Source organism: Chelonoidis abingdonii, chromosome 3 (assembly GCF_003597395.2).
Source record: "Chelonoidis abingdonii isolate Lonesome George chromosome 3, CheloAbing_2.0, whole genome shotgun sequence".
NCBI classification, from domain to species: domain Eukaryota; kingdom Metazoa; phylum Chordata; order Testudines; family Testudinidae; genus Chelonoidis; species Chelonoidis abingdonii.
The window spans coordinates 8,330,453-8,355,589 of record NC_133771.1 but is presented as its reverse complement, the minus strand read 5'-3'; the positions used below and the strand labels follow the sequence as shown (position 1 = coordinate 8,355,589).

Below are 25,137 nucleotides of genomic sequence, written 5' to 3'. Positions count from 1 at the left end.
CAGAAGGGCTAGTGGAGGGGAGAGACCGACTGGGGCACAGGAACTAGTGAGTTGACAGTGTTGACCGGGGCTGAATGGGAGAGTTGACCGGGGCCACATGGGGATGGGGGAAGAGGGTGCAGGGACACATGGGGGTGAGGGGGTGGCTGAGTGTGGGTTCAGGGACGCATGGAGATGGGCAGCTGTCTGGCTGAGTGAAGATGCAGGAATAGATGAGGATGTGGGGAGTGAGGGTGCAGGGCCACATAGGGACAGGGGCAGATACGCCTGGCTGAATGGGAGAGACTAGGTGTCTGCCAGGGTGTGGCGCAGGGGAGGCTCCCAAACTACCTAACAATCTCTCCACCTCTTCTTCCCCCACACCCCCCAAAAAAACCCCAACCAAACAAAAAACCCCCAAACCCTGTTCAGTACTTCTGCCCTGTCAAAGTTAGACTCAGGACTCACAGTTTGTCAGACCACTCTGTTTTATTAGCACAGCGCTCTGCTAATACACCCAGATAATGTGAGCCCCATACAAGACACAAGCTATCTTATTTATACAGATAAAAGGGCAGGAGTTTAGACAAAGGGACAAAGAAAGCAACAGACAGGAAAAACCACCTGTGACACAGCATGCATATTCCACGTCCCTACTGATTGGTATCGATCTAAGGCTAATACTTTTCCAATTGCCCTTAAACGGTGCAATTGTTCTATGCTAATGTCTGTGTTCCTGACACCTGGATTGCAACATTCCAACAATTTTGCTTAAAGGTGCAGACATTTCTTTAATCCATTCTTATTTTTACAATATAATTAATTCTACTTTCACAGCCCACACCTAGCAACCCTCAAGGTTCATTCCAGGCTCGTTCCCAGCAATTCTTCCCTCTTCCTCAGCTTCTCTGTTACCTGATTCCCCAAAGCATTTGCACTGCTTCTGAGGAGTGTGGGAAATACGTTTCTGTATTGTAGTTTAAAGGAATTATTACTCAAAGTTCTGTACTAATATTCCTAGTAAGGAATCTATTGGTTAACAAAACATTTTCTGAATCTTTTTTGTTGTCTGCATTGTTACAGACATACTTGTTGACAGGTATTTTTAAAGAGATTATAAACAAATAATTGAAACTGTAATGATTATATTGTTGTTTTGACAAATAAAATATGCAGAATTTTTAAATATTGTGCGCAGAAGTTTTAATTTTTGGCACAACATTTTTAGTTTGTTGGTGCAGAATTCCTGACAGTAATAAACATTTGATAAAAAATGTTTTGTAACATAGATTTCACAATAAAATTAATCACATGTAATTAAAAATTCAGCCTAAAATAACTGAGTAATCCTATAATACAAAATACTAAATTATAATAATTTGGTCTTCCTCAACTCCCACTACTCTTCTCTCCTTCCTGCTCTTCCCCTTCCCGGTCAGGGCCCTGGAACCTCTTTCTGTCCACCTCGTTGCCGCCATTGCCCAGGTTCCACTCTGCCAGCCTGGATGGTGCTAGCTTTTGCCTGGCAGTGCTGCTGGAGAGAATGGGTTCCCAGGGCCTGCTGCACCGGCACTACTAAGGAGGAGTGTGGGAAGCAGTTGAGTATAAAATGGAACATAAGGTGTTCAGTATTAAGCCTTCAGACTTTTGGAGAAAGATGAGGACTGTTCTGGGAGGACAGGATGGTCGTTCTACTGATTCACTGCAAATTGTTTACTGATACAAAAGTAGCAGCCAAGAGCTGAGTGGTGAACTCCATCTAGCTTGGAACTCAAACTGCCAACAGCAAATAAGCTATATACCTGACTCCAGAGTAGTGTCTTATGGCCTGTGCGCTTTGACCCCAGTAACAGTCATCTGCATGGTTTCCCTCTACAAAACGTCTTGTCTTTCTCCCTGCCCCTCACTCCAAAATATGAATTCCTTTGACCGTAATTTCCTATCAATAGCCATTGCAGAAGTAATACTGTTAATTCTTAGCGCTCTATACAAGAGCTGTGCCAAACTGATACGCTGTTAACTTTTTCAGGGCTGTAAGGCACAAGTAGGTGTAGCAGAGAAGATGCACGTTACTGTATGCTGCATCATAGCTGCAATACGTCATGATAGTGCCTTGGGAGTAGGCAGAGGACAGCCCTTCATGACCCAACCTCCACTGGTTGCAGCAGTAAATACAATAGAATAGTCTCATGCTAACTACTAAGGGTATGTCTACACTACCTACCAGATCGGCAGGCAGTGATCGATCCAGTGGGGATCGATTTATTGCGTCTAATCTAGACATGATATATCGACCCCTGAGTGCTCTCCCATCAATTCCTAGAAGGACGGACAGAGTTGACAGGGGAGTGGAAGCAGTTGACTCAACCCGATGAAGACACCACAGTAAGTCGAGCTAAGTACGTCGACTTCAGCTACATGTAGACCAAGCTAAGGTGCTTAACTTGTGAAATCAGTTGCAAGGTGAAACTGATTAGGATCACCAATAGTCTGACACATTTATTGATGTTTAGTATCAGAGGGGTAGCCATGTTAGTCTGGATCTGTAAAAGCAGCAATGCTTCCGACTAAGTGGGTATTCACCCACGAAAGCTCATGCTCCAGTACGTCTTCAGTCTATAAGGTGCCACAGGACTCTCTGCTGCTTTTATTGATGTCTGTGATTTCTTGTGGATCTTTGAAATGAGAATATTTGACTACTTTTTGTAGTCTTTATTCTGGCTCTGTCTGTCTAATCTTATTTTTCTCCTTTTCCTCTTCTCCAGCTCTTGTTGCGGTTTCCCTTATGGTACTTCACTGTTATCAGGTGGTTACTAGCCCACTCCAGAGGAATTTGCATACTAACAGGGAGTTCTTAGGACTTCTGTGATAGCGGGATGTTCTGTTCACTAGAGTGGTCAGCTGACTTTTTCCATCAGACTGTTTTTTTTTTTTTTTTAAGAACTACTTTCATGGGTATAATAAGCTCACCAGTTTCAATACTAGGCCATAGTAATATATATGCAACTCTGGTATTACAGCCTTTTCCTTTCCTTCCTCTCACCTCCTTCAGGTTCATCTTCAGAAGGGGAAGAAGTAAAATAGTTTTAAAGAAATATTTCACTCCCCTAAAATATAGATTGCTGTAAGTTTTATATGCAGGTGTGCTCAGAACTACATTTCTTTTGCACTTCAGTTTCTTTTCATTCTCCAGTTTGCCTGGAGTACACAGATAAAAATGAAATTTTGGCTTCTTTATACAATGAAGGCATTAACATTATTTGGAATTAAAGCCTTTGGAAAACATTCTAGGGGCTAAGATGCAGTGAGTGACTGACTAAGGGCTTCTGGATACTGGCACTTTACAGCACTGCAACGTTCTCACTCAGGAGTGTAAAAAAACACCCCCCTGAGTACTGCAAGTTTCAGCACTGTAAAATGTCAGTGTAGACAGCGCTGTGAGCTATTTCCCTTGTGGAGGTGGGTTGATTTTTGTTTTTTTTAAATAAAAACCCAGCACTGTGCCGCAACTACACAAGCCATGTTAAAGTGTTGCTAGTGAAGATGTGTCCTAAGTCTAGACCGTATTTAGCATAAACGCTAACTAGTATTATTTAGTAATCACTGTATTATTGTGTCCATAATTAATGTGCTTGCAGGAACGTGAGAGACAGATTAATCTGCAAGGTGGTAAGGAAGTCAGCACCCCTATTCTCTTATGAATTAGGCTTATTAATAAACAAATCAAAGTTCTGTATCATCTAGAAGAGATGTGAAAGAATGAATAATGGCCTTAAATATGGATTTATAGAAAGCATTCCATATGTAAGGTGTAGTGTCAATGAAAGCATGATGTTGAATAGAGATTAAGGTAAAGCAAAACTATTTAACTTCTAATTTAGATTACTTACAGTACAGTTCCCAAGGCAGTGTTGTCAACTGGTTGAGTAGACAATTAGAAGTTAGGAATTCCTGGATTCTGTTCCCACCTGTGTCTTAGATTTGCTGTGACCTCAAATTCGAAATTCTTCATTGACATGACAAGCTATAAAAGTCTTGCAAAAGTGATTACATTAACCCTGGGTTTGTCAGGCTTAATGTTTGGAAAAAGCCTGTAAGATCCTTAGTAAAAAGAGTTTTGGGGAAGCACGTGTGTTGTGAAAAATGAAGCTTATTTTCTCATCACAAATTGGGCTTTAAGTTCGTGATGCTTTAATGATTAATTTAGGGTGTTTGTGTCTCCAGACAAACAGCAACTAATTGGAATATAAATGCTTTTATGAAGTTGTTTGCTGTCTTCCTGTGTATATGCATTCAGAGACCTATAGAATATAATAAAAACAATTCAAAAGGACACAGTTTACTTAAATCAAATTGCTATTTGAAAGGCTAAACCTAATAAAATTACTAGGACTAGCTGAAAAATTAGTTGAAAAGCATGTATATTTAAAATGTTCAGTTATAGTGAGTTCAGTTTCTCTCATTTATATATTAACCCCTAGACGGCAACAAAAATTCCCCATTAAAACGATTTCTAAAGGAATTTAAAAAATAAAAACCTCACACTGTTATTTAGAGTGCTGTCAGAAACTGATTATTTTTCATATTTAGTCAATTAATACAGTACTATAACCACCATATAAACAGATAAAAACAGTCTGTGTATAGAAGATCTTTGTCTCTTTTAAAGAAAACCTATTACAGGTATATTATAGCTTGAATTTTGAGCAGCTGTGGGATATTCTTATGTATGTCTTTGTAGCCTTTGTTGGTTTGTATATAAGCTGTAACTGCATGTTTAATATTGTGGAAGAATTATAGCAACATTGTTTTGGATGGGGTTTTTGCCGATCCGGGAGTCTATATGCTTCTTTAAACTCCTGCTGTTTGAAATTATTGTGAGTGGCAGACCTAAAGGGAAGCCCACGAGGGTCTTAAACTAACCCCAATATAACTCTGCACAGTTGCCATGGTGTTGTCTTTGACCAAGAAGAGTGTTGTCACTTGGCCACCTACTAAATGCAAAGCAAACCTGTAATGGGGTGATTACCTTGTAGCTTAATGTTGCTAACCCTTAAAAAGAAGACAGCTTGCAGGAGTTGTGAAGCAGAAAGTGATATCTGTTTTCAAAGGGGTTTGTGTGTGTGCACGGTATCCTGAGATTTACTCCAGAGAAACTTTTTTCCTCTCCCCAGTCCTCTCCTTTCCATTTCATCTGGATGGGATGCTGCATAAATATCATAAAGCAGAATGGTTAGAACAAAACATTGTTTGTTTCTTTGCATTGCAGCTGTGCATAAATTGAAATTACTCGTTCTGGAGGCATAGGATTTATCAGATAGGTGCCAGATATTATAGGTGGCAGATGGCGTTAATATTTTTGAGCCCAACTATTTTGTGCTGTAATTATTTCATACCTGCAGAAACTACTTTACTGGTGAATGAACTCAAAACAATGATGGCTCTGAGTCAGTGAATTGGTAGTGGGAGACTGAAAAAGTGCTTTCCTTTTCAATATGAATTTGTTGGTAGCATTAGTAGTGAATATATCCAGTTCCTTGCACAAGAAAAAGCAACTTTGCAAACATAGTCTGTTCCAGATTGTAAACTGATGTGTTTGGATTTAGAATTCTCAGTGTCATGTTGCCGATCCCTCAAGGTCGAGGATGATCTTTCACAGGTTTTATTTTGTATGGGTCCTTTGGTGACTGAGGAGTTTGATCCTTGAGCCGCAGGCTCTTTGGCAGATGTTGCAGGTGGTAGTGGAAGTCAGGGTAGGGCCATGATTGCTGTGTGACAGTTGTCTGCCCTTTCTTTTCTGGCATTTTTCTGCGACCAGGGCAAGGAGATTTTCCTCAAAAGTGGACCTTTCTTCTCTGACAAGTCTTCGCCAGTTATCCCTATCTTGGGCTACCATCTCCCAAGGTGTGGTGTCGATACCACATCTCCTGATGTTTATCTTGAGGAGGTCTTTAAAGCGTTTCTTTTGAGCTCCATGTTTCCCTTCTCCTTTGGTGAGTTGAGTGTACAGTTGTTTTGGTGAGGGTATATCAGGTATGCACACCCAGTGCCCACTCCACCTCAGCTGGTGCTGGATAATCAGGGCCACAACACTGAAGATGTTGGTCTCTGTGAGGACACTGACATTAGTGTGGCAATCTTCCCACTTTATGTTGAGGATCATCTGAAGAAAGTGCTGGTGCTTGGTGTCTCAGGTTTTTCAGGTGTTTTCTATAGGTCACCCAAGTCTCATAGCCGTAGAGGAGAGTTGGGATTACCATTGTGTTATAAACTAAAAATCTAGTGTGTGTTCTGTTGATGTGATTGTTGAACATTCACCTGGCGAGACAGTCTGCCAAAGGCAAGGCTGGCACAGCGGATTTTGTGCTGAATCTCGATGTCTATATCTGCCCTCTGTGAGGGACGACTGCCAAGACAGGCAAAGTATTCTACGTTTTCCAGTTCTTCTTTGTTGACATAGATCTTCCTTTCTGGGGCTGATGATTGACTGGGAGCTGGCTGGTGGAGAAGTTTTGTTTTGCCGATGTTCAGCGTTAGACCTAGGCTTTTGTAAGCTTCAGAGAAGCAAGTAAGGACTGTTTGTAAATCATCCTTTGAGTGTGCAACTTCAGCACAATCATCTTCATACTGGAGTTTGATTATTGTTGCCGATATTACTTTAGTTCTGGCACGGAGACAAGAAAGGTTGAAGAGGTTGCCATCAGTCCGATATTGGATGCCAGTGCCCTATGGTAGACAGTCTTGGGTTAGCATTTTCATAGTTGCTAAGAAAATGGAGAAAAGGATGAGTGCTAGTACACAACCTTGTTTTATGCCAGTTCGGATGACAAAGGGCTCAGAGGTAGAGCCACTGCACAGGATGGAGGCAGTCATCTCATTGTGGAGTCATCTTACAATGATGGCAAATTTGCTTGGGCAGCTAAACTTTGACATGATTTTCCACACAACGTCATGGTTGACAGAGTCACAGGCTTTGGTCAGATCGATAAAGGCCATATACACTCCTGGTGTTGTTCTTGACATTTTTGCTGGATCTGTCTGCCTGTAGAAATCATGTTGGTGGTGCCATGTGATGGTCTGAAGCCACACTGGGAGTCTGGAAGTACTTCCTCTGCAAGAGAGAGCAGGCGATTCAATAAGATTCTAGCAAGAATCTTCCCAGTGATGGAGAGGGAGGTAATGCCTTGATAGGGCCAACTGTGGCAACTATCTCCCTTTTTGAAAATGATGACAATGTTAGCGTTACGTAAATCAGCAGGGATTTCTTCGATGGGCCGGATTTTGAGGAGCAACAAATTAAGCTTATTATTCAGTGTCCGTCCTGTCCTCCATCTCCCCCCTGCCCCCTATTTTCAGTACTTCAGCTGTTATGCCATCAGGACTTGATGCTTTATAGTTCTTCATTTGCTTAATTGCTTTGCAAATCTCCTTAGGTGTTGGTTGGTTGGCAAGAGTTTCCCAGGTTGGGTGCTCAGGGATGGAGTTGATGGTTGTAGTCAGTCACAGTCGATTCTTGATTTAGAAGCTTTTGGTAGTGTTCCTTCCAGTGTTCTTTGCTGGATTCATTATCTTTAAGGAGGGCACTACCATTTTCAGATCTCAGATGAGGCCACATGAGCTTGGCCGTACAGGGTCTTTGGCTCAAAAAAAGCTCTGCATATCATGTCATACAGCTCTCACTGTGTTGAGTTAATGTACCACACCGTCATGCTGGGCTTGTAAGATCAATATTTTTTTAGTGTGTAAACAGTATCCATTTTAGTAAACATTCAGATTCTTCCAAATATTCAGAGTAGAACAGCTTGTGACATTAGAGTTAAAACAAAACAAAACAAACCCACAGCCCTGTTAAATCATCTAGTGCATAATTGTATCAGATGGGTAGCCATGTTAGTCTGGATCCATAAAAGCAGCATAGAATCCTATGGCACCTTATAGACTAACAGACGTTTTGGAGCATGAGCTTTCGTGGGTGAATACATGCATCTGACAAAGTGGGTATTCACCCACGAAAGCTCATGCTCCAAAACGTCTGTTAGTCTATAAGGTGCCACAGGATTCTTTGCTGCTAGTGCGTAATTGTTCTTTAAGTATTTTCTCTAGTATGCTTTATTTGCAAATTTGTTTGCATGTATTAAATAAAGTTTTCAGTAATACAGAAACATAGTCATTTGTACATTCATTATTTGACCCCAGAAAACAGGTGATCTGATGTTTCTCTTCTTGTATAATTGTGTGTGCATGTGTGGGAGTGAAGATTCTGAGCTGGCGCATGTAAGGGAAGAGCTTGTTACAGAAAGTTTGCAAGCAAAATATCAAGTCTTCAAATTGAGGGACCCCTTTAGGCCCAATCTACCTTCCAAGTTTAAATGTCAGGTAACCTGATTAAAAACAGTTTAAAATTTGCTGTTATAAGTGGGTTAATGGCTTGCATATGTAGCATAACTAGTGAATCTGGAAAGAGTTGCTCACTTTACTTTTCTGTTACAGGTGGGATAGACTCATCTGCAAATAAGATGATGATGATTTCTCATGTACTGTTGAGAGTGTTCAGTAAATTAGATTAGCACCTGCGAATGCTTTCTCTGGAGGAGTGTAGTCCAATGGTTATTACTTATTCAGTATATCGGGGTGGCCAGCCTGTGGCTCTGAAGCCGCATGCAGCTCTTCAGAAGTTAAATGCGGCTCCTTGTATAGGCACCAACTCTGGGGCTGGAGCTACAGGCGCCAACTTTCCGATGTGCCGGGGTTGCTCACTGCTCTGCCTCAGGTCCTGACCCCGTTCTCCCCCTCCCCCCTAGCCTGCCGTGCTCTTCCTCCTCCCCCTTTCTGCCCAGAGCCTCCTGCATGCCATGAAACAGCTGACTGCAGTGAGCAGGAGGCATGGGGATGATCGGTGGGGCTGCTGGCTAGAGGAGGCACTTGGGGAGGGAAGGAGGAGCTGATGGGGGACTGCTGACATATTACTGTGGCTCTTCAGCAATGTATGTTGGTAAATTCTGGCTCCTTCTCAGACACAGGTTGGCCACCCCTGCAGTACATGGTATGCCAGTTTTTGACTATGAAGGATCATCACTTAAAACAAAACAAAAACCCAACTGTTTCCTACCAAGTTAGATTAACCTTTTGTGGGCCCAGTGCCAAACATATTAGTGGGCCCCCCCATGTGGGCAATGGAGCATGGCGGCATGGGAAGGTTGGTCCCTGGAGCAAGGAGCAGGCCAGGGGCAATGGGGCATGGAATGTCAGGGCAGCCCCGTTCAGCTCAGGCCAGCGCAAGGGCATTGTTTACAAACTGGCAATCACCAGACGTGCACTGGCCAGCCTGGCCTTGTGCTGCCAGCATGCCCCTTTCCCTTGGCGTTAGGCCTGTGCTGTGCAACAGAGCCCCCCGCCTAACACCCCCGACTCCTTATGCCCAACGCCTCCTTTACCTGCCATGCCCAGTGCCCACCCCCCACAGATCCCTCTCCACAAATGCACAGTGCCCTGCACGCCACCACACCTGCTCAGTGCCCCTTGGCCTACAACCCCACTACAACTGCCCAGTACCTCCCCAATTACACAGTGCCACACACAGACTCTCCACCAGCGCCTCAACAGGCACAGATCTCCCCAACCCCTCAGTGCTCTTCCCCACAGTCCCATCACCACAACTACACAGCGCCCCACAGACCTCCCCACTGTCCAGCACCCTAACACACACACAGACCTTCCCCACTGCCTAGCACTCCAAAACACACACATCTCCCCCAGGACCCCCCACCCCCTCACAGCCCAGCACCCTACATACCCCCCCTCAGACCCACTCCTCCACACTCTGCACCCTGGCTGCACTCACTGGCCCTGTTGAGCCAGCACAGAGCATGGATTCCCCCCTCCCAGCACAGTGCTAGGGGACAGGACAGCTGAATCTCAGTAGCACAGAGTGACACCCAGCCCTGTCCACCTGGCACTGGTGGTGCCCACGGCGAAGAGGAGGCATTTCCTTGCAAGGGTATGGGGGGAAGCTGCCGACTTCCCCAGCCCCCAGCTTCTGCAGAGGGGCAGGGAGAAGTGGGCCCCATATCCGGGGAGCCTGAGATGGATGGTCATCATCCCGGAGGCTCAGAGCAGCAGCGGCTCAGCTGGCTCAGCTGGCTGGCTGCTGGAGGAGAGCAGTGAGCAGTTGGGGGGTGGGGGGAGGGACCATGGGTGAAGAAGAGCTGGTGGGCGGGGCCGAGAGGTGGAGAGAAGCCCTGGGCTAGCTGGCCGAGAGGAGTGAGTGGTGGAGAGGGAGGGGTCAGGGGGGTGGATTGGAGCCAGCAGCTTGGGGCTCAGCACAGGAGCAGCAGGCCAGGTCAGGCTGGGGCCCCCTTTGAGCGTGGGCCCAGCACCACTGTAAACCCAGTACTGCTTTCCTTCAGTAAGGCATGATGTCCTACACTTTTTCCTTTCGCTGTTAGTTTGTGGATCCCAAGCATCAAACTACTTCCAGTGTTGCTGTGTGTTTTTTTTTCTTTTCTTTTCTTTAACTACACTATGAAGGCTGCCATTGGGTGTTTTATGGAGGCCAGGGGAATACAGCTTGCAGTTTCGCTGAGAACAGGGTTTTTATCTGGCAGATCATCTTACTGCTACCAAGGCTGGTATTAAATACATTAGTGGCTTTGTGGTTTATAGCTAGCCATAGAGTGCTCTAGAACATTTTGGAATTGTGAGCTCAAATTGGTTTGTGAGCTGTTTTCAGTAGGTTTCTACTGACTCCAAACTTTATCCTCTTGATTGGGGGCGGGTGGGAGGGAGGGAATTCTAGGTGTTCTGGCTGCAGCGATAACCCTTTAAATCTAATGGCTTTGTGAAAAATGCCTTTCAGACAACTTGTAGTAAGAATGTATCAATTATGCATTGTTTGTCTTAGTCATTGTGACATATATCTGTTGACATCCAGTGCTTACAGTTTTAAACTATCAAACAACTTGCAAAAGTTTGAGCCTACGCTGAAGCAGCACAAACAATTCTGGGACATGGAATCAAAGGAGAGAGAAGCGAGTGTGTGACAGTACTCACAGCTTGCTGGTGTTCATCCACTGAGGGTATGGCTACACTTGGAGATGTGCAGCGCTGGGAGTTACAGCTGTGTTTGTACAGCTGTGTAGGGACAGCGCTGCAGTGTGGCCACACTGACAGCTACCAGCGCTGCAGTGTGGCCACATTTGCAGCATTTGCAGCGCTGTTGGGAGTGGTGCATTGTGGGCAGCTATCCCAGCGTTCAAGTGGCTGCAACGTGCTTTTCAAAACAGGGGGGTGGGGTGGAGTGTGACAGGGAGCGTGGGGGAGACAGAGAGAGTGGATTTTTGGAGCTGACACTGTTGTCAGCTCCCTGCCTTGCAAGTTCTAAGGACTGGAAGATACACAGCACCTACCTTCAATCATTTTAAAAGTTTTGACCCTTCCCCCACCTCTCTCATATTCACTAAATGCAAATTATGCACTCCTAAATAGCCTTCAGACCACATAACCAGCTGCTCAACACGGACTCCCCCCTCCCCTCTCTCCTCAAGCAAACAGCTGTGAACATTCCAAAGCAATTCCCCTGCCTCCGCTTGCTTGCTGGAGCAAAGAGCAGCTGTGTTTGTTTTTTAGATAAGTAGGTCCGGGGAGCTCGTAGTTCAGCCATTCTTCTGGTTTGTTGTGGACAGGAATTCTGGGATACCTCTTAATACCCTGGAGGCCAATAAAAGCGCTTTTGGTGGCCACACTTGACGAGCAGTGCTGCATGACCAGCGCTGCAATTGTTAAACCCCAAGCAGACCAGATGTACAGCCAGCGCTGCAGCCAGGGAGTTGCAGCGCTGGCTGTGCCTTGCAGGTGTGGACACAGAGTGAGTTGCAGCGCTGTAACCCCATCACCAGCGCTGCAACTCTCCAGTGTAGCCAAGCCCACGGTCACATCACAGTTGTAAGTCTTCAAGCTCTATTTTTAAACTCCCTGGAAGGTTTATCTTGCCTCAGAATGTTCCTGGTTCTCCAGGGAATGCTACAACCACACTGTCCCCAATTTCAATTGTTGGACAACTTCGATTATTTATCCTTCATATTGCTGTGGTCTGGGCAGAGCATGTTTCTCCTTGTGAACAAGGATCACTGTCAAGACTCAAAATGTTCCTTTTTAGAGGCCTACTTAGGCAGAACTGTCAATCTTTCCTTCCAAGATTTCACAGCTGGTAATTCCTCTAGCAGCATGACAGGTGCTTTTCTTCACTTCCAAAGAAGCTCAGCTCATTTTTCCTCTTACACGGGCATGGGAAGGGCATGACAAGTTAATACTGTAGTTACTTGTTGGGGTTTTCTGTACACTCATTGTTAAAGCTGCGAGTTTGTCATGGAAAGTAATGGATTCCGTGACTTTCTGTGACTTCTGCAGTGGCCAGTGTGCCTGACTCAGGGGCAGCTCAGGCAGCCCCTGCGTCAGGCGCACCAGTCTCAGGCCCCCATGTTCCCTCTAGCAGCAGAGTTTGGGTGTGGAAGGGGGCAGGACTCTGGGTGGCACTTACCTGGGGTGGCTTCCTGGAAGCAGGAACATCCCCCTCGCTCAGCTGCTAGACGGAGGCGTGGCCAGGCAGCTTTGCATGCTGCCTTCACCAAAAATGCTGACTTTGCATCTCCCATTCACCCATTTTATTTATTTTGAGCAATGAGTGTGTGTGACCTTCCTTGTGACTATACAGTGAACCAACCCTGTAGATACAGTGTGTGTATCATGAGTCAGTGCCTTGGAAGAACTTATGTACTGTTGTTTTTTTTCAAGAAGGGTTAGTACAATGGATGTGGATTCATGCACTGATGCTGAGCACCTTGTGCAGGTGAAAAACAAGTCTTGGGTTGTGTGTGATTGACTAAGATTGCTTATTGCAATGGAAAACTTCTTTCTCAACTGCAGCTTGCTATGATGGAACAGAAAGCTAAACTGGTATCAGTAGACGTGCAGGTGATTGCAAACCATGCCCATTGAGTGTTGCTTATCTGCTGTTATCAGTCACGGAAGAGAGTCTATAAATAGGAGTGTATGAAGTTGGTAAGAATGGCAAGATTATCTTATTCTTCTTTCCCACCTTGTCCCATTTGCAGAGTAATACTGGTATCTTCCTATGTATCATCTGGGACCTTATCAATTCCACGAAGAGGTTTTAATTCAGCATAATTGCTGCCATAATTTGGGATTCCCTTGAGGGGTTCATGTGTTTTCACATATTGAAAATTACACTTTCAGTTTTCACAATAATAGGCTTCCAACATGCACTACTTTTTTCTAACAGTATATGTGATTGTATAGCCAAGTGGTTCCTAATAAGGTGTGGTAATTACCTAATGTTGGACTGACGTATGTCATCCTTCTTTTTTTAAAAGAAATTGAATTGTCTGATTTTTATCACATGCCAAACGAATTCTGACTTTCTTTTACTCTGATCTTGAAAAATGAGATTTCTCCGCAACCATTCTCATTTCTGTATAGTAAAGAGTTCTTGAAAGCGGGACCATTGTCAAGGCTAAAAACTAATAGTCCTCATTCTTTGCTAGGAATTTTTGTTTCTTTCTGTGACTTGGCTTTTACAATCGTAAACTACATTTGTTCCCATTAGCAACAGAGTTGTTGGTCATTCAACTTTAACAAAACAAAATATATTTTATAATTACTTTAGCTGGCTTATTCCTTGTTTCTTAATTCATTTAACTGATTTTGTTAGTGTAGTGAGCTCATTACATAATGGTTAGGATGTCTGGAACAGCCTGTAGTCAAATAAGCATCATCCTCTACTTACAAACAAAAGGCCTTCTTTGTTGTGCCGAGATACCATGATGACTTGTACCTTTATACATGTAGACGTGAGCTGTATTGTGACCATATATGCATTTAAACTGTAGGCCCTTAAGGCAAGGGGTTCTGTTATTTTGTGGATCATCCAACTTATTGTAAAGGATTCTGCACACCGTAAAATACTGCATGCAGCTGTGGCACTATAAAGAATGCAGCCAGCCACAAGAGTTGAATGGTGGGGAGAAAAAGATACAACAAGAATGAATGACTGAGAGTTTAAAGCCAGACAAATTCAAATTGGAAGTAAAGCACAAATTTGGAATAGTGAAGATGGAAAAAGCTACTGGAGCAAACTACCAAGGGGCATGGAGGATTCTCCATCTGTTATGTCTTGAAATCAAGACTGGATGCCTTTCTGGAAGATGTATATTTTAATGAAACGCATGTTATTGGGCAACCAATTGAAATTTGGAACCCTGTGTTATACAGGAGATCAGACTAAATGATGGTCCCTTCTGGCCTTAGAATGAGAGAATGGGTATTCATTCATCCAGTACTTGGATATCAGCATGATGGGCGCAGTATAAGCGATACATTTCAGTGGTAAAGGATATGATGATTTGATTCATTTTAGGAGATCTGGATTTGTCTTTACCTAGAACAGGAGATAATCTCATACTACTGCTTGACACAGTAGCATCTCAGTGCTGCTTACACAGGCTACACAAATGATTGAGTTTGGCAGCTTTCTTGTTATCTCCATTTGTGTTTATTCCAAAACCACTATACAGGCTCGCATGATTGTTAATGCAGGATTATCGGATTGATATGGGGAAACTGTGAAGAATTGCACCATGTCTATCTGCTCTAACAGTTAGCCCGCTGTCATGAGGTTGAAAAATATAGTCTCTACCCCCTATACTACTGCTTAATGTATTCTCACTGTTTGTCTCCTGTTGTTTCCAAATGTGCCTCCTTTTACCCTCAGATAGATAGTGCATAAGAGCCTGATCATGCTGCCATTGCAATTAGTTGGAGTTCTGCCACTGGAAGCAGGAACAGGCCCAAAGCGACACACCACAATCAGACTATTGACAAAATTATGCTGGTAGCTGATGGCAATGGAAGGAGTCTTTCTTAAGTGGGCAGAAGAAGCGGTGTGTTTGTGAACTGAGCACAGGGCCAGAAGTCAGGTCTCCTAAATTCCAATCAGGGCTGTGCCACTGATTTGGGTGTGTGGCTTTGGGCAAGTTATTTAAAATCTGTTTATCCAGTCCCCCCTCCCAAAAAAGTGGGGAATTGTATGGAGGTCCCTGGTGTCTTTTTTCTTTTCTCTTGACAAACCCCAAACCCAAACTTAAATCCCATGAAAGCTCATGCTCCAAAACGTCTGTTAGTCTATAAGGTGCCACAGGATTCTTTGCTGCTTTTTTAAATCCCATTGAAATCCAAATGCTTTTGTGTCATCCTGGCCTGAGAGTACAGCCTTCATTGAAAATGCAGGTGGTGCAGTAGCACTGCTAATTACTCGGCACTGTCAGTCAAGATGACTAGCACACTTCTCAATGCAATTATTGCCAAATCAAGGGCCTGTTATAGATTTGAGTTGAATTGCTATGCACCTAGATACTGTAGTGATCTAAGATATTGAACACACCTAAGCAACAGACTTTACTCTTCAGTGTATCTAAATCACACTTTAAACAAATGACTGTAGTTAATCTTGAATACAGTTGCCTTTCTCTCAATTTTACCAAGATTTTGAAATGAAGCCCATTAAGAGCTTTGTAAAGTCAGGGTTCCACTTCTACTTAGCAGGCGTGTTATGAGGCTTAATGTATGTTCAGTGTTTTGAAAACTTAAAGCACTACGCAAAAAGCTGAGTAAGATAATAGGCTACCTTTAGGCCAGTGGTACTTCGTTTTAAATTACTAGTAAATATATGTGGTTTCCAGGCTGAGGTCAACCCAGCTGATTTACTCTACGATGAAAATGACATGTTTGTATATGGAATTAAGCAATATCTGTATGTATACTTAATCGTGAATTCATTCATTGATATCCCAGATATGTACTGAGAGAGACTTCACACCTTAGTTGAAGGGGCTGCTTGTTGAATCTTTCACAAGGCATCCTTTCTACCAAGTGTGTTTAAGTCATTGGAGTCAAATAGGTGTTGAGCGAAAAATAATGCTTTAAATATTTTGTCTAAAAACCACATCCTCTTTCAGTGGCTAGAGCAATGGACTGGGACTTAGTTCTATTGCTGACTGCCATTGGCTTGCCTGGTGACCCTAGACAAGTCACATCACTTCTCTGTGCCTTAACTTCCCCCTCAGTAAAATGAGGATAGCTGCCTCCTTTGGTAAAGTGTGTTAAGATCCATGAACGAAAGGTATCGGAAGCTAGGTGATGTACTAATTTCTAAAGAACCCTTTTTAAAAAAAAAAAAATCTCTTTGATGGTGATGTTGATGTTGACAGTCTTTCAAGCCAACTTTTATACGTCAAAGTTTTAAAACTCTTATCTTTCCGTTCCCCCTCTCCAGTGTGTGGTATGTGTGTTTTATCCACTTATTTTTTTTTTCTTTCCAGTTTTGGCACTGGATGCAACTAATTTTTTGTGTTTTGTTTTTTTTTGTTTGTTTTTAATGCTGTGCTTTGTTTGGAGCAGCAGTATTTTTCCATTAGTCCAGTGGAACAATTAATGGAAACTCGTGTGTTTGAATTGCACAGCCCAACTCTTCCTCTGGCGGCATTCAGTCATTAAATGGCTAATGTGAAAATTAAAGTTCAAGGAGAAAAAATAAAGTCAGAGATGAGGAGGCAGGATGACTCTGCAGCACTCATTTTACTGCCCATGCTGTTGAGAACAATCATTTTCTGAACTTTTCTGTTGAGGGGGGGAATCTGATTAATCCCCCCCCCCCCCCTTCTTGAAGGCCTCAACTTCCAGTCTCACATCAGCTGTGGTACTCTTGCATAAATGTTAATTTGTGGATTGTCTGTTTGGGAGTAAAATGCATGGCTCCTTTTCCTTTGGTTTAAAATTCTAGTGCTTACATAAGGTGCTAGATGAACATTGGAAACTGACATCCTCTCTCAGTGGAACCAGTAGAGCAGCAAAAGGGCTTCAAATGCTAGTCCATATACATGTTGCACATTAGGAGGTTGAACCTCCAGTATGCTTGAGTTGGAAAATTTTCCAGTCAGCAATATCTAATCAGGATGGTGCATGTGCCCTCTTGTCCTCGTGCATACTGAATGCATATAAAGGGCAGAATCAACCCACCACATCCAGTCTCTACCACTTATGGGATATGTCAGAGCAAATCTCTCTTCTCCAGTGATTACTTAGACAGACATTTCAAGTATTTAGGTAGGTCTTCACCACCTTTAGAGAAGAAGGGCTCTTCTCTCTCTGTGGTTGTCAGTAGGGCCGGCTGCCATGGCTGACTTCAGCAGATTCCCTGTTTTTAAGAACTTCCTGTCCTGTTTGGGAGTAATAGCAAAGCACAAGCTGTCTGTTTAGCCTCAGCGAGCACTCTGAGTCCCTGAGCACTCTGAAACATGCAGGTCTTTCTCAAAACAGACCTGGTGCTTAAGGGAGGTGTGGCTGAGGTCTTTCCTTATGGAGTAGGTGATAGGACCAGTCTCCAAACCAAGACTCCAGGTATATAGGCCCTTGGAAGACTGAAGGCTGTTGAACTGTGCCCCAGCTTCAATGTCCAGACTGGCTGAAGAGTGCCTCAGGTGGGCTCTTTCTTCATCTGGGTAGCATAGAGAGAGATTGGTTCTGACCTCAAGTCCTCAAAGGAGAAAAGGTGAAATTCACTCTTTCCAGATCTAACTTTGAGGCTGCATAAAGCCACCAGACAATCGGACATTAAAGGTACTTCAAAACTTAGAAAAAGTTCTCTGAGCACTGGATACCCACTGAGGTGGTACAGAATGTGCTACGCAAACTTGTTATTTTACATTCACCAGTACTGGGATGCATAGTCACCCTGCATAGGCTCTTGTTTGCCTTGCTTGCTTTTAAAGAAGCCAGATATGGAATTATGGATTAGATGTTAGATACTAAGTGATAAGTGCCATAGAAATGAGATATTTTAATGTGTCCCTGTAGACACGCCCCGGGGCAGACTTCAGTATCAGCCATTCATCATAGGCAAAGGGGTTTGGACCTGCTGCCTTTGCCTACCCCTGGGCTACCCCTCTATAGCCTCAGTACCTGTCCTGGCCTTTATCAAGGCCGCAGCCTGGGGCTTTCCCGGCTGGAGCTCCCCAGCTCCTCTGCCTTTCCCCAGACCTGCTCCACTCTAGGTACCTTGTCCCTGGCTTCTAAGCATCCAGGCCCTTCTCCCTCTACAGGCAGAGGGAGACTGACTGGGCTTCTGTCTCACTGTCTCTTATAGGGGCCAGCTGGGCCTGACTGGGACCTGGCCACAGCTGAGCCTACTTTCCCCAATCAGCCCAGGCTTCTTGCCCCAGCTACAGCCTTCTCCTAGGCTGTTTTAAGCCCCGAAGGGCTGGAGCAGGTAACCACCCTGCTACAGTCCCGTTGATGTAGCATCAAATGACATAACTGAACATACGACACCTGCTGCATAGACTAGTTTAGTCAGCTGCATGGGTGAATACTTAAGGATTTTATTAGCCATACTATGCAGGTTACGGTAATTGGACATCTTGTCTATTTTGTCATCTTTGCTGCAGAACATTGATGGGTTTAAAGTAACATTGTCAAGTTAATTAGGGCACAAATTTGATTTACCTAAAAAGTTGTTTATTATATGTTTATTATATGCTACCTTGTACCTCTGAATATTTCCTGATGTGGCATTAAAAAAAAATCAATGTTCTATTTGCATGTGTGTTCTTATTTGCATGTCATTCAAACATGAAATATTCCATACATGTGGAATAGTGCAAGTGAAAGGCATTATGTAGGACCTACAAGAAGTTAATTGCACTTCAGTAAGTGATATGCAAACCTCAGAGCAATCCTTGTTCTGTACAGTCATTTGATTTTGTTGGCTTTGGAAATATATGATGACTTCCACTCGTGATGAAAAATATAGAAAACTATGTGAAACTGAATTTAACAGGGGAGTAGCAACCAGTTGGTCTCGGTTCAAGATATTGCGGGTTATGAATTCTGTTTTTAAATCCTGATATTAATCTGCCTAATTTTTACTCTGCAGTTCTTTCTAAAAATAATTCCATGTTTGCCCTTTCTTCTTTGTGTTTGATTTAAAAACCTCAGTGAGCTCAGCCTGAATGGCATGGTGATTGTGAGACACAATTGCTCTCTGCAGTGACTTTGTCATCAAAGTTCTCCTTGATGCCCTTGGGAAGAGACTCTTTTGTTAACGGTGTGTGTATATGTGAGACAGTGTAAAGTAAGACATTTTGGTGGGTGAAAACTCTTATACTATAGATCCCATATTGGAAGCACCTTTAATGAAAGATTGTTATTGGATTTTGTTTTCTTCTTGAAGCCATTTTGATGCTGAACACTTTAGGCTTAAAACTGGACCTGCGTTCAAAGTGAAACTGACACTTCTTTAAAGCAAATCACATTCTGCTGAAGCTCAAGTTTGATTAACTTTAGTTTTAAGATCAGATGTTAGAAGTTTAGTGAAGGTCCCCTCATTCCCTTGTTCTCCTGTGTGCTTTAACAGCCAGAACTTTATCAGCTATATTTAGCCCCTCGTTGTTGCTTGCTTTTTTGTGGAAGTCTGATAATATTTAACATGTATTAAATATTTTAATCAAAGTAGAAATCAGATTGCTTCAAGACTGGAGTGGGGTTGGGGCATAGAGGAGGACATCTCTTATTGCACCTGCCATATTCTTCGATGGCCTGAGTTGCTGGGAAAAATCTGTGAACTAGTTGATCCTTTTGGAATATGAATGTCATCCTGGAGCTCTAAACGACTTGCATTGTCTGGTCTCATTGCTTACCTCTATATTAGCTTTTTTCCTTCAGACTTTCCACTGTTTTATTACCACAGATTTAGCACCATTGTTAGTGGTGTAGTTGAAGCACTAGTGTAGACTCCTCTTTGTGTTGTTTTAAGTACCACGTCTTGTAACCCTTAACAGGTCTAGCTGATATAACTGCTAAAATATATTTGTGTCCATGTTACACTAGAGCTCCACCACTGCTAACAATGGTGGGAAATCTGAAGAAAAATGCTAGCGTAGGCAAGGATGTTTAGGTGGCCTATAATTATGACATTTGCCTGGTACCTTACTATTAATTTTCTTGTCCAAAATTCTTTCCAGGAATGATAGAACAAATGGAGAGCAACATGCTAGTTGGCCAAGATCATCTTTGCAAGCTGACATAGTAGCTGAATTTCTGTCCTGTAGAATGCAGAGGAAAGGGAGAACCAACTGTCAACTGTGTTTTTGTTTGCCTGTTTTCTTTTTTCATGCTTACGCTTAGTCATAGAAAGTAGTCATATTCCTTCTCAGCGTTCTTTTTGCTACACTAAACAAGCCAAGCTCTTCCAATCTCCTCTCAAAAGATAGTTCCTCCACTCCTCTGATGATCCCAGTAGCTTTTTCTCAGCACCTGTACTAATTTAAATTTATTTTTCTTGAACATGCGTGACCAGAACTGTACACAGTATTCTAAATTGGGTCTTACCAGTTCTTTGTACAATGGTATTAATACTCTGTCTCTACTAGAAATACCTTTCCTGATGTATCCTAGAGTCACGTTTTCTTTTTTCACAGACGCATCACACTGGCTCAGTCATCCTGTGGTCAACCCACAAATGAAGTGGTGTCTCTCCTCCTCTGTCACTTCCAACTGATGAGCCCCCAGCTTGTAGCAGAAATTCTTTTTATTAGACTCTGTGTGCATGACCTTGCACTTTGTACTCTTGAATTTTACCCCATTTCTATCACTTCTGTCTTTAATGTCAATCCAGATCTTTCTGTATAGTATTCTGATCCTTATCCACTTTACAATTCTTGTCCTAGTCCCCCATCTTATCCAATTTAATTAATAATTTCCCATGTGGTACCATGTCAAATGCTTCACTGAAGTTCAAGGGTATTAGATCTACTGCATTCCCCTTATCTAAAAAAATCAGTTATTTTCTCAAAGCAGGAAATCTGATTAGTCAGGCATCATCTACTTTTGGTAAACATGTAGCATTACACCCCTTTATCATGTATCTGCATGAACTTAATTATTCTTTCCTTCACAATTTTGTTCTAAAGTCTTGCAAACTACTGAAGTCAGATTAATAGGTCTGTAATTGCCCCGATCACTCTCTTCTCCCCTTTCTTAAATATAGGTACAACATTAGCTATTCTCCAGTCATCTGGTACTTCCTCTGAATAGATAATTCATGAAAAACCCTTGCTACCAAACTAGCAAGCTTATATGTCAGTTCTTCCAGTAGTATGGTGTGGAAATTATCCAGTCCCCCCAATTTGAGTGCATTAAGCTCTTTGTTCTTCTTTCAGGAGTGTCCCTGTGAGCGCTCCACTTCAGGTGTTGGTGCATCCCTGTGCGTTTGACTGGAAAATTTCAGTAGCAGTCATCACTAAACTCCATTCAGAAGTTGGAGCTCATTGGAGCCCATCTTGATTCTCTGGAGAGTCATTGCCAACTAGTGCCAGAGTGTCATTACCAACTAACAGGTTCATCACTCTAACTAACCTCATTTCTTCGTCACTGAACTGGTCACCCATATTGGCATGAACCTCCCTCCAGCTATTAGCACATTTATGATACGACATGCATGTCTTCACATGTGCTGTCTTCAGGGCTGGACAAGAACTGTGTACATACCGCACAAACACAGCCTAAACGGACACCTTGCAATGCCTACCAAAATCAGTCTCTACACTGGTGGACGCAACCCCACAATGTCTGCATGTCCCTTTCACCCAGATTCCCATCTTCAATAACAATCACAACTGATGGTTCCTTGATAGGCTGGGGAGCCCATCTACAATACCACATGATTCAGGGCTGGTGGTCTTTTTCTGAGACTATTACACATAAGCCTCTTAAAACTGCATGCAATTTGCAATGCATGCTTGCACTTCCTGCCACTGATCAGGAAAGAGAATATATGGGTAATGATGGACAGCATTGCCTGTATGTTTTTATATAAACAAACAGGGAGGTGCACATTCACACTCCTTAGGCACTGAAGCCATGAAACTATGGAACTGGTGTATCCGGCACAATGTCAACATCTCAGCCTCGTACCTCCCAGGTCATCAAAATACTATAGCAGATATGCTGAGCAGAGAATTTTCCTAGGATTACAAATGGGACCTAAACAATGCGGTCCTACAAAACTTATTTAGACTTTAGGATCACCTATCTATTGCCTTCTTCACAACATCCCAGAACTACAAATGCCCACTGTTCTGCTTGAGAGCAGGTTTGGGGCGCCAATTCCTGGGGGATGTCTTCCTCCTCAAATGGGATGCCCATCTGTTACACACATTCCCTCTGACCCCCTGTTATCGAGGACGATACACAAAATATGTACTGACAGAGCCAAATTCGTATCGATAGCCCCAAAGTGTCCCAGACAGACTTGATACTTGTACCTATTGCTGATGGACACACACAGTACTCAATATTACATATACTAGACATCAGCCGTGCACTAGCGTTCTACCTCGACAGAACTAAGTCTTTCAGAAACTCTCTGAGGCTTTTCAGTTCCACTACAGAGCATTTTAAAGATTCCACTATCTCTACGCAAGAGACTATGTAAATGGATCTCTGGGTGCATCCACCTCTGTTATCAACAAAAGAACCTGCAACTCCCGCCAGGGATCAGAACTCACTCTACCAGATACTTTTCAACTTCAGTAGCCTTTCTAAACAATACATCAATCATGGACATATGTAGAGCAGCCACTTGGGCTTCCATACACTCGTTTACAAAACACTACACAATCAACCAGAGTTCAAGATTGGATGTATTGCTAGGTCTTAGTGTTATCACTTACATAGGCAACTCCGAAGCCCCTTCCATCCAATGTGGGGCACTGCTTGACAGTCACCTGAACTGGCGCTCCTACAGGCACACTCCTCGAAAAAGAAGAGAAGGTTACACACCCTCTGCAGTAACTGACATTCTTCAAGATGGGTGTCCCTGTCTGTGCTCCATTACTCATCCTTCTCTCCTCTACTTTGGTTCAATTTCGGAACTCTGTGGTAGAAAAGGAACTGAGGTGGGTCGGGTTGCGCGCACTAGATAGGTGCCAACAACGGCGTGAGACTGGGACAGCGCATGCATGACCTGGATGAACACTGTTGCTGAAATTCTCTGATCAAAGGTGCAGGGACATATCTCACCTGAAATGGAGCACTCACAGGGAGAACCGTCTCGAAGAACTTCAGTTACTGCACAGGGTGAGTAACACAGGGTTTTTTTTTTTTTTTTAACTTCCACCTGTGGTATGGCAACTTCCATTTCTTGACACTCATTTCCCTCAGCCATCTCACCTTCATGTCCATGTTCCATATTATCATCCCTATTGAAAACTGAGGCAAAGTATTCAATGACTACTTGATTTATTCTGCTTTTTAAAAGGTACCAATGTTGGGTCAGTGAGTACAGTTTTGAGTACAGTTTGTTGCCATTCTGGAATCGCTATTGCATTCTGCACGGCATACATTACTCTATCAAGCAGGACAGGGAAGCACATTTGGTGCTGTTTTGATCTCTACCCTACATCATAAGGGAAAAGGGAGATCCTAATTTAGCCCAATCATCTGAGTCTGTTGCCATTTGCATGGAAAACTTGCACCTGTTAAAAAGGACATTTGCTTTGTGGTTCAGTGCACACAGCTGACTTTTATAATTAAAACAAAACAAAACTTTTGAAGCTAGTTTGTCTGATTTCATATTTCCAAACTGTAATTAAGCAATACACTTACTGCTGTTCATATACTCTTTCCACATATTTGCCTGCATGTTCTCTTGCTAGAACAGGGAAGGGGTGTGTGTGTGTCTCTCTCTATCTGTAGGTAAAATTCTTCTAGTATCTAACTTCTTTTCTTTTTCTGTGGCAGTCCCAGTTCTATGCCAATCAAACTATTCGCTACAGTAAATGCCAAATGACTAGTACGTTAATTGGTAGTACTCTTGGGTTTGTTGGTTGGTTTGTTTGATGTTCCTTTTGTGGGCTTTTTTTTTTTTTTTGGTAGCTTTTTGTTAGGGTTTTTTGTTAGCTAATCCAAACACTCTTAAAGAGAATTGCTCTAGCTTTGTTTTTGACAGTGCTTGTACTTTTTATAGACTGGACAGCTGACTTTCTTCCCCTGCCAGCACATGACCCTCTTTCCTGTTTTCACAGTTAACTTCTCTTCTGAAGAAGTGAAAACGTAGATTTTTTTTTTTCATTTTTCAGGGAAACCTTTTTCTAAAAGAAACATGAATTGTCTCATCCATCTACATCTGTCTGAGTATAGTTATGATCAGGAATATGACTATGATCAGGAATTAGACCTATGAATTCAACTGTTCTGCTCCCTGTATCTATTAAGAATTGCACCTGCTGTCTTTCCTCACAAAAATAATTTTCTTTCTGATTCGTGCATCAACAAAATTAACTACACTCCTATTGCAAAATTTCTGACCGATAGTGATGCAGGAGTCAGAAACAGAGCATCTCTGCTTTTGAATTCCAGACTGAGTTTGTTGGACTAGCACTTACATTTTGCGTGTGTGAAATTTTATCTTAGGAACTATCAAATGGGATCCTGAGTAACCAAGACAACAAACATGGAAACTGATAAAAGCCACTCTAAAAATGCCTTTCAGAACAGAATTTTTGTGTGAGATTAGTGGATCGTGGTTTAATATCTATGATCACATTTCTAGCATACCATTAGCTATGCTGCATGGTTGAGATGGGGTACAGACATGATTAGTCTGAAAGATTTCTGGAACTATCACCATATGGCGTGAAGCTTCTCAGTGTAGGAATATTTTCATATGGATAGAATAGATGCAATTTAATTCACCAAGAGGATTGACTTTTTTTTTTTTTTTAGTGTTAAGCATTGGGATAGAGGATGCATTTTTCGTAAACTATGAATTTTTTTGGCCATGATTCTGCACAAGAATAATTCAAAACTGTTTTTGTTTCTAACTGAAGCTTGGCAGAAATTTTCTTAAGTGCCTTTGCCATGTTTCAGTTTGATTCACAATTAATAAAATTAATGCTTTCATAAGCAGTGTGCTGCTCGTGTGCAATATAATTTTTCTTCTCAAAAATACTTTGAGATGCTATTTTCCAGATAAATACACATTGAAACAAACTCTTCTACATTTATTATTTGCTTGCAGTGCCATAGCAC

General features: G+C 42.7%; 1 protein-coding gene across 2 annotated transcripts in view; it reads left to right on the top strand.

Annotated features, from left to right (window-relative positions):
- Nucleotides 1–25,137, top strand: part of LOC116828912 (kinesin-like protein KIF13B) — a 101,166-nt gene that overhangs the window by 25,441 nt on the left and 50,588 nt on the right. Inside the window, exon 3 of one of the 2 annotated variants that reach the window (XM_075063591.1) lies at nt 20,526–20,855. The exons of the other annotated variant lie outside the window; for it this stretch is intronic. Within the exon in view, the coding sequence (XP_074919692.1) occupies nt 20,526–20,736 (211 nt within the window). The 3' untranslated portion in view covers nt 20,737–20,855. Of the gene's footprint in view, nt 1–20,525; nt 20,856–25,137 lie in introns of those variants that run through there. 2 annotated transcript variants of the gene reach the window in all.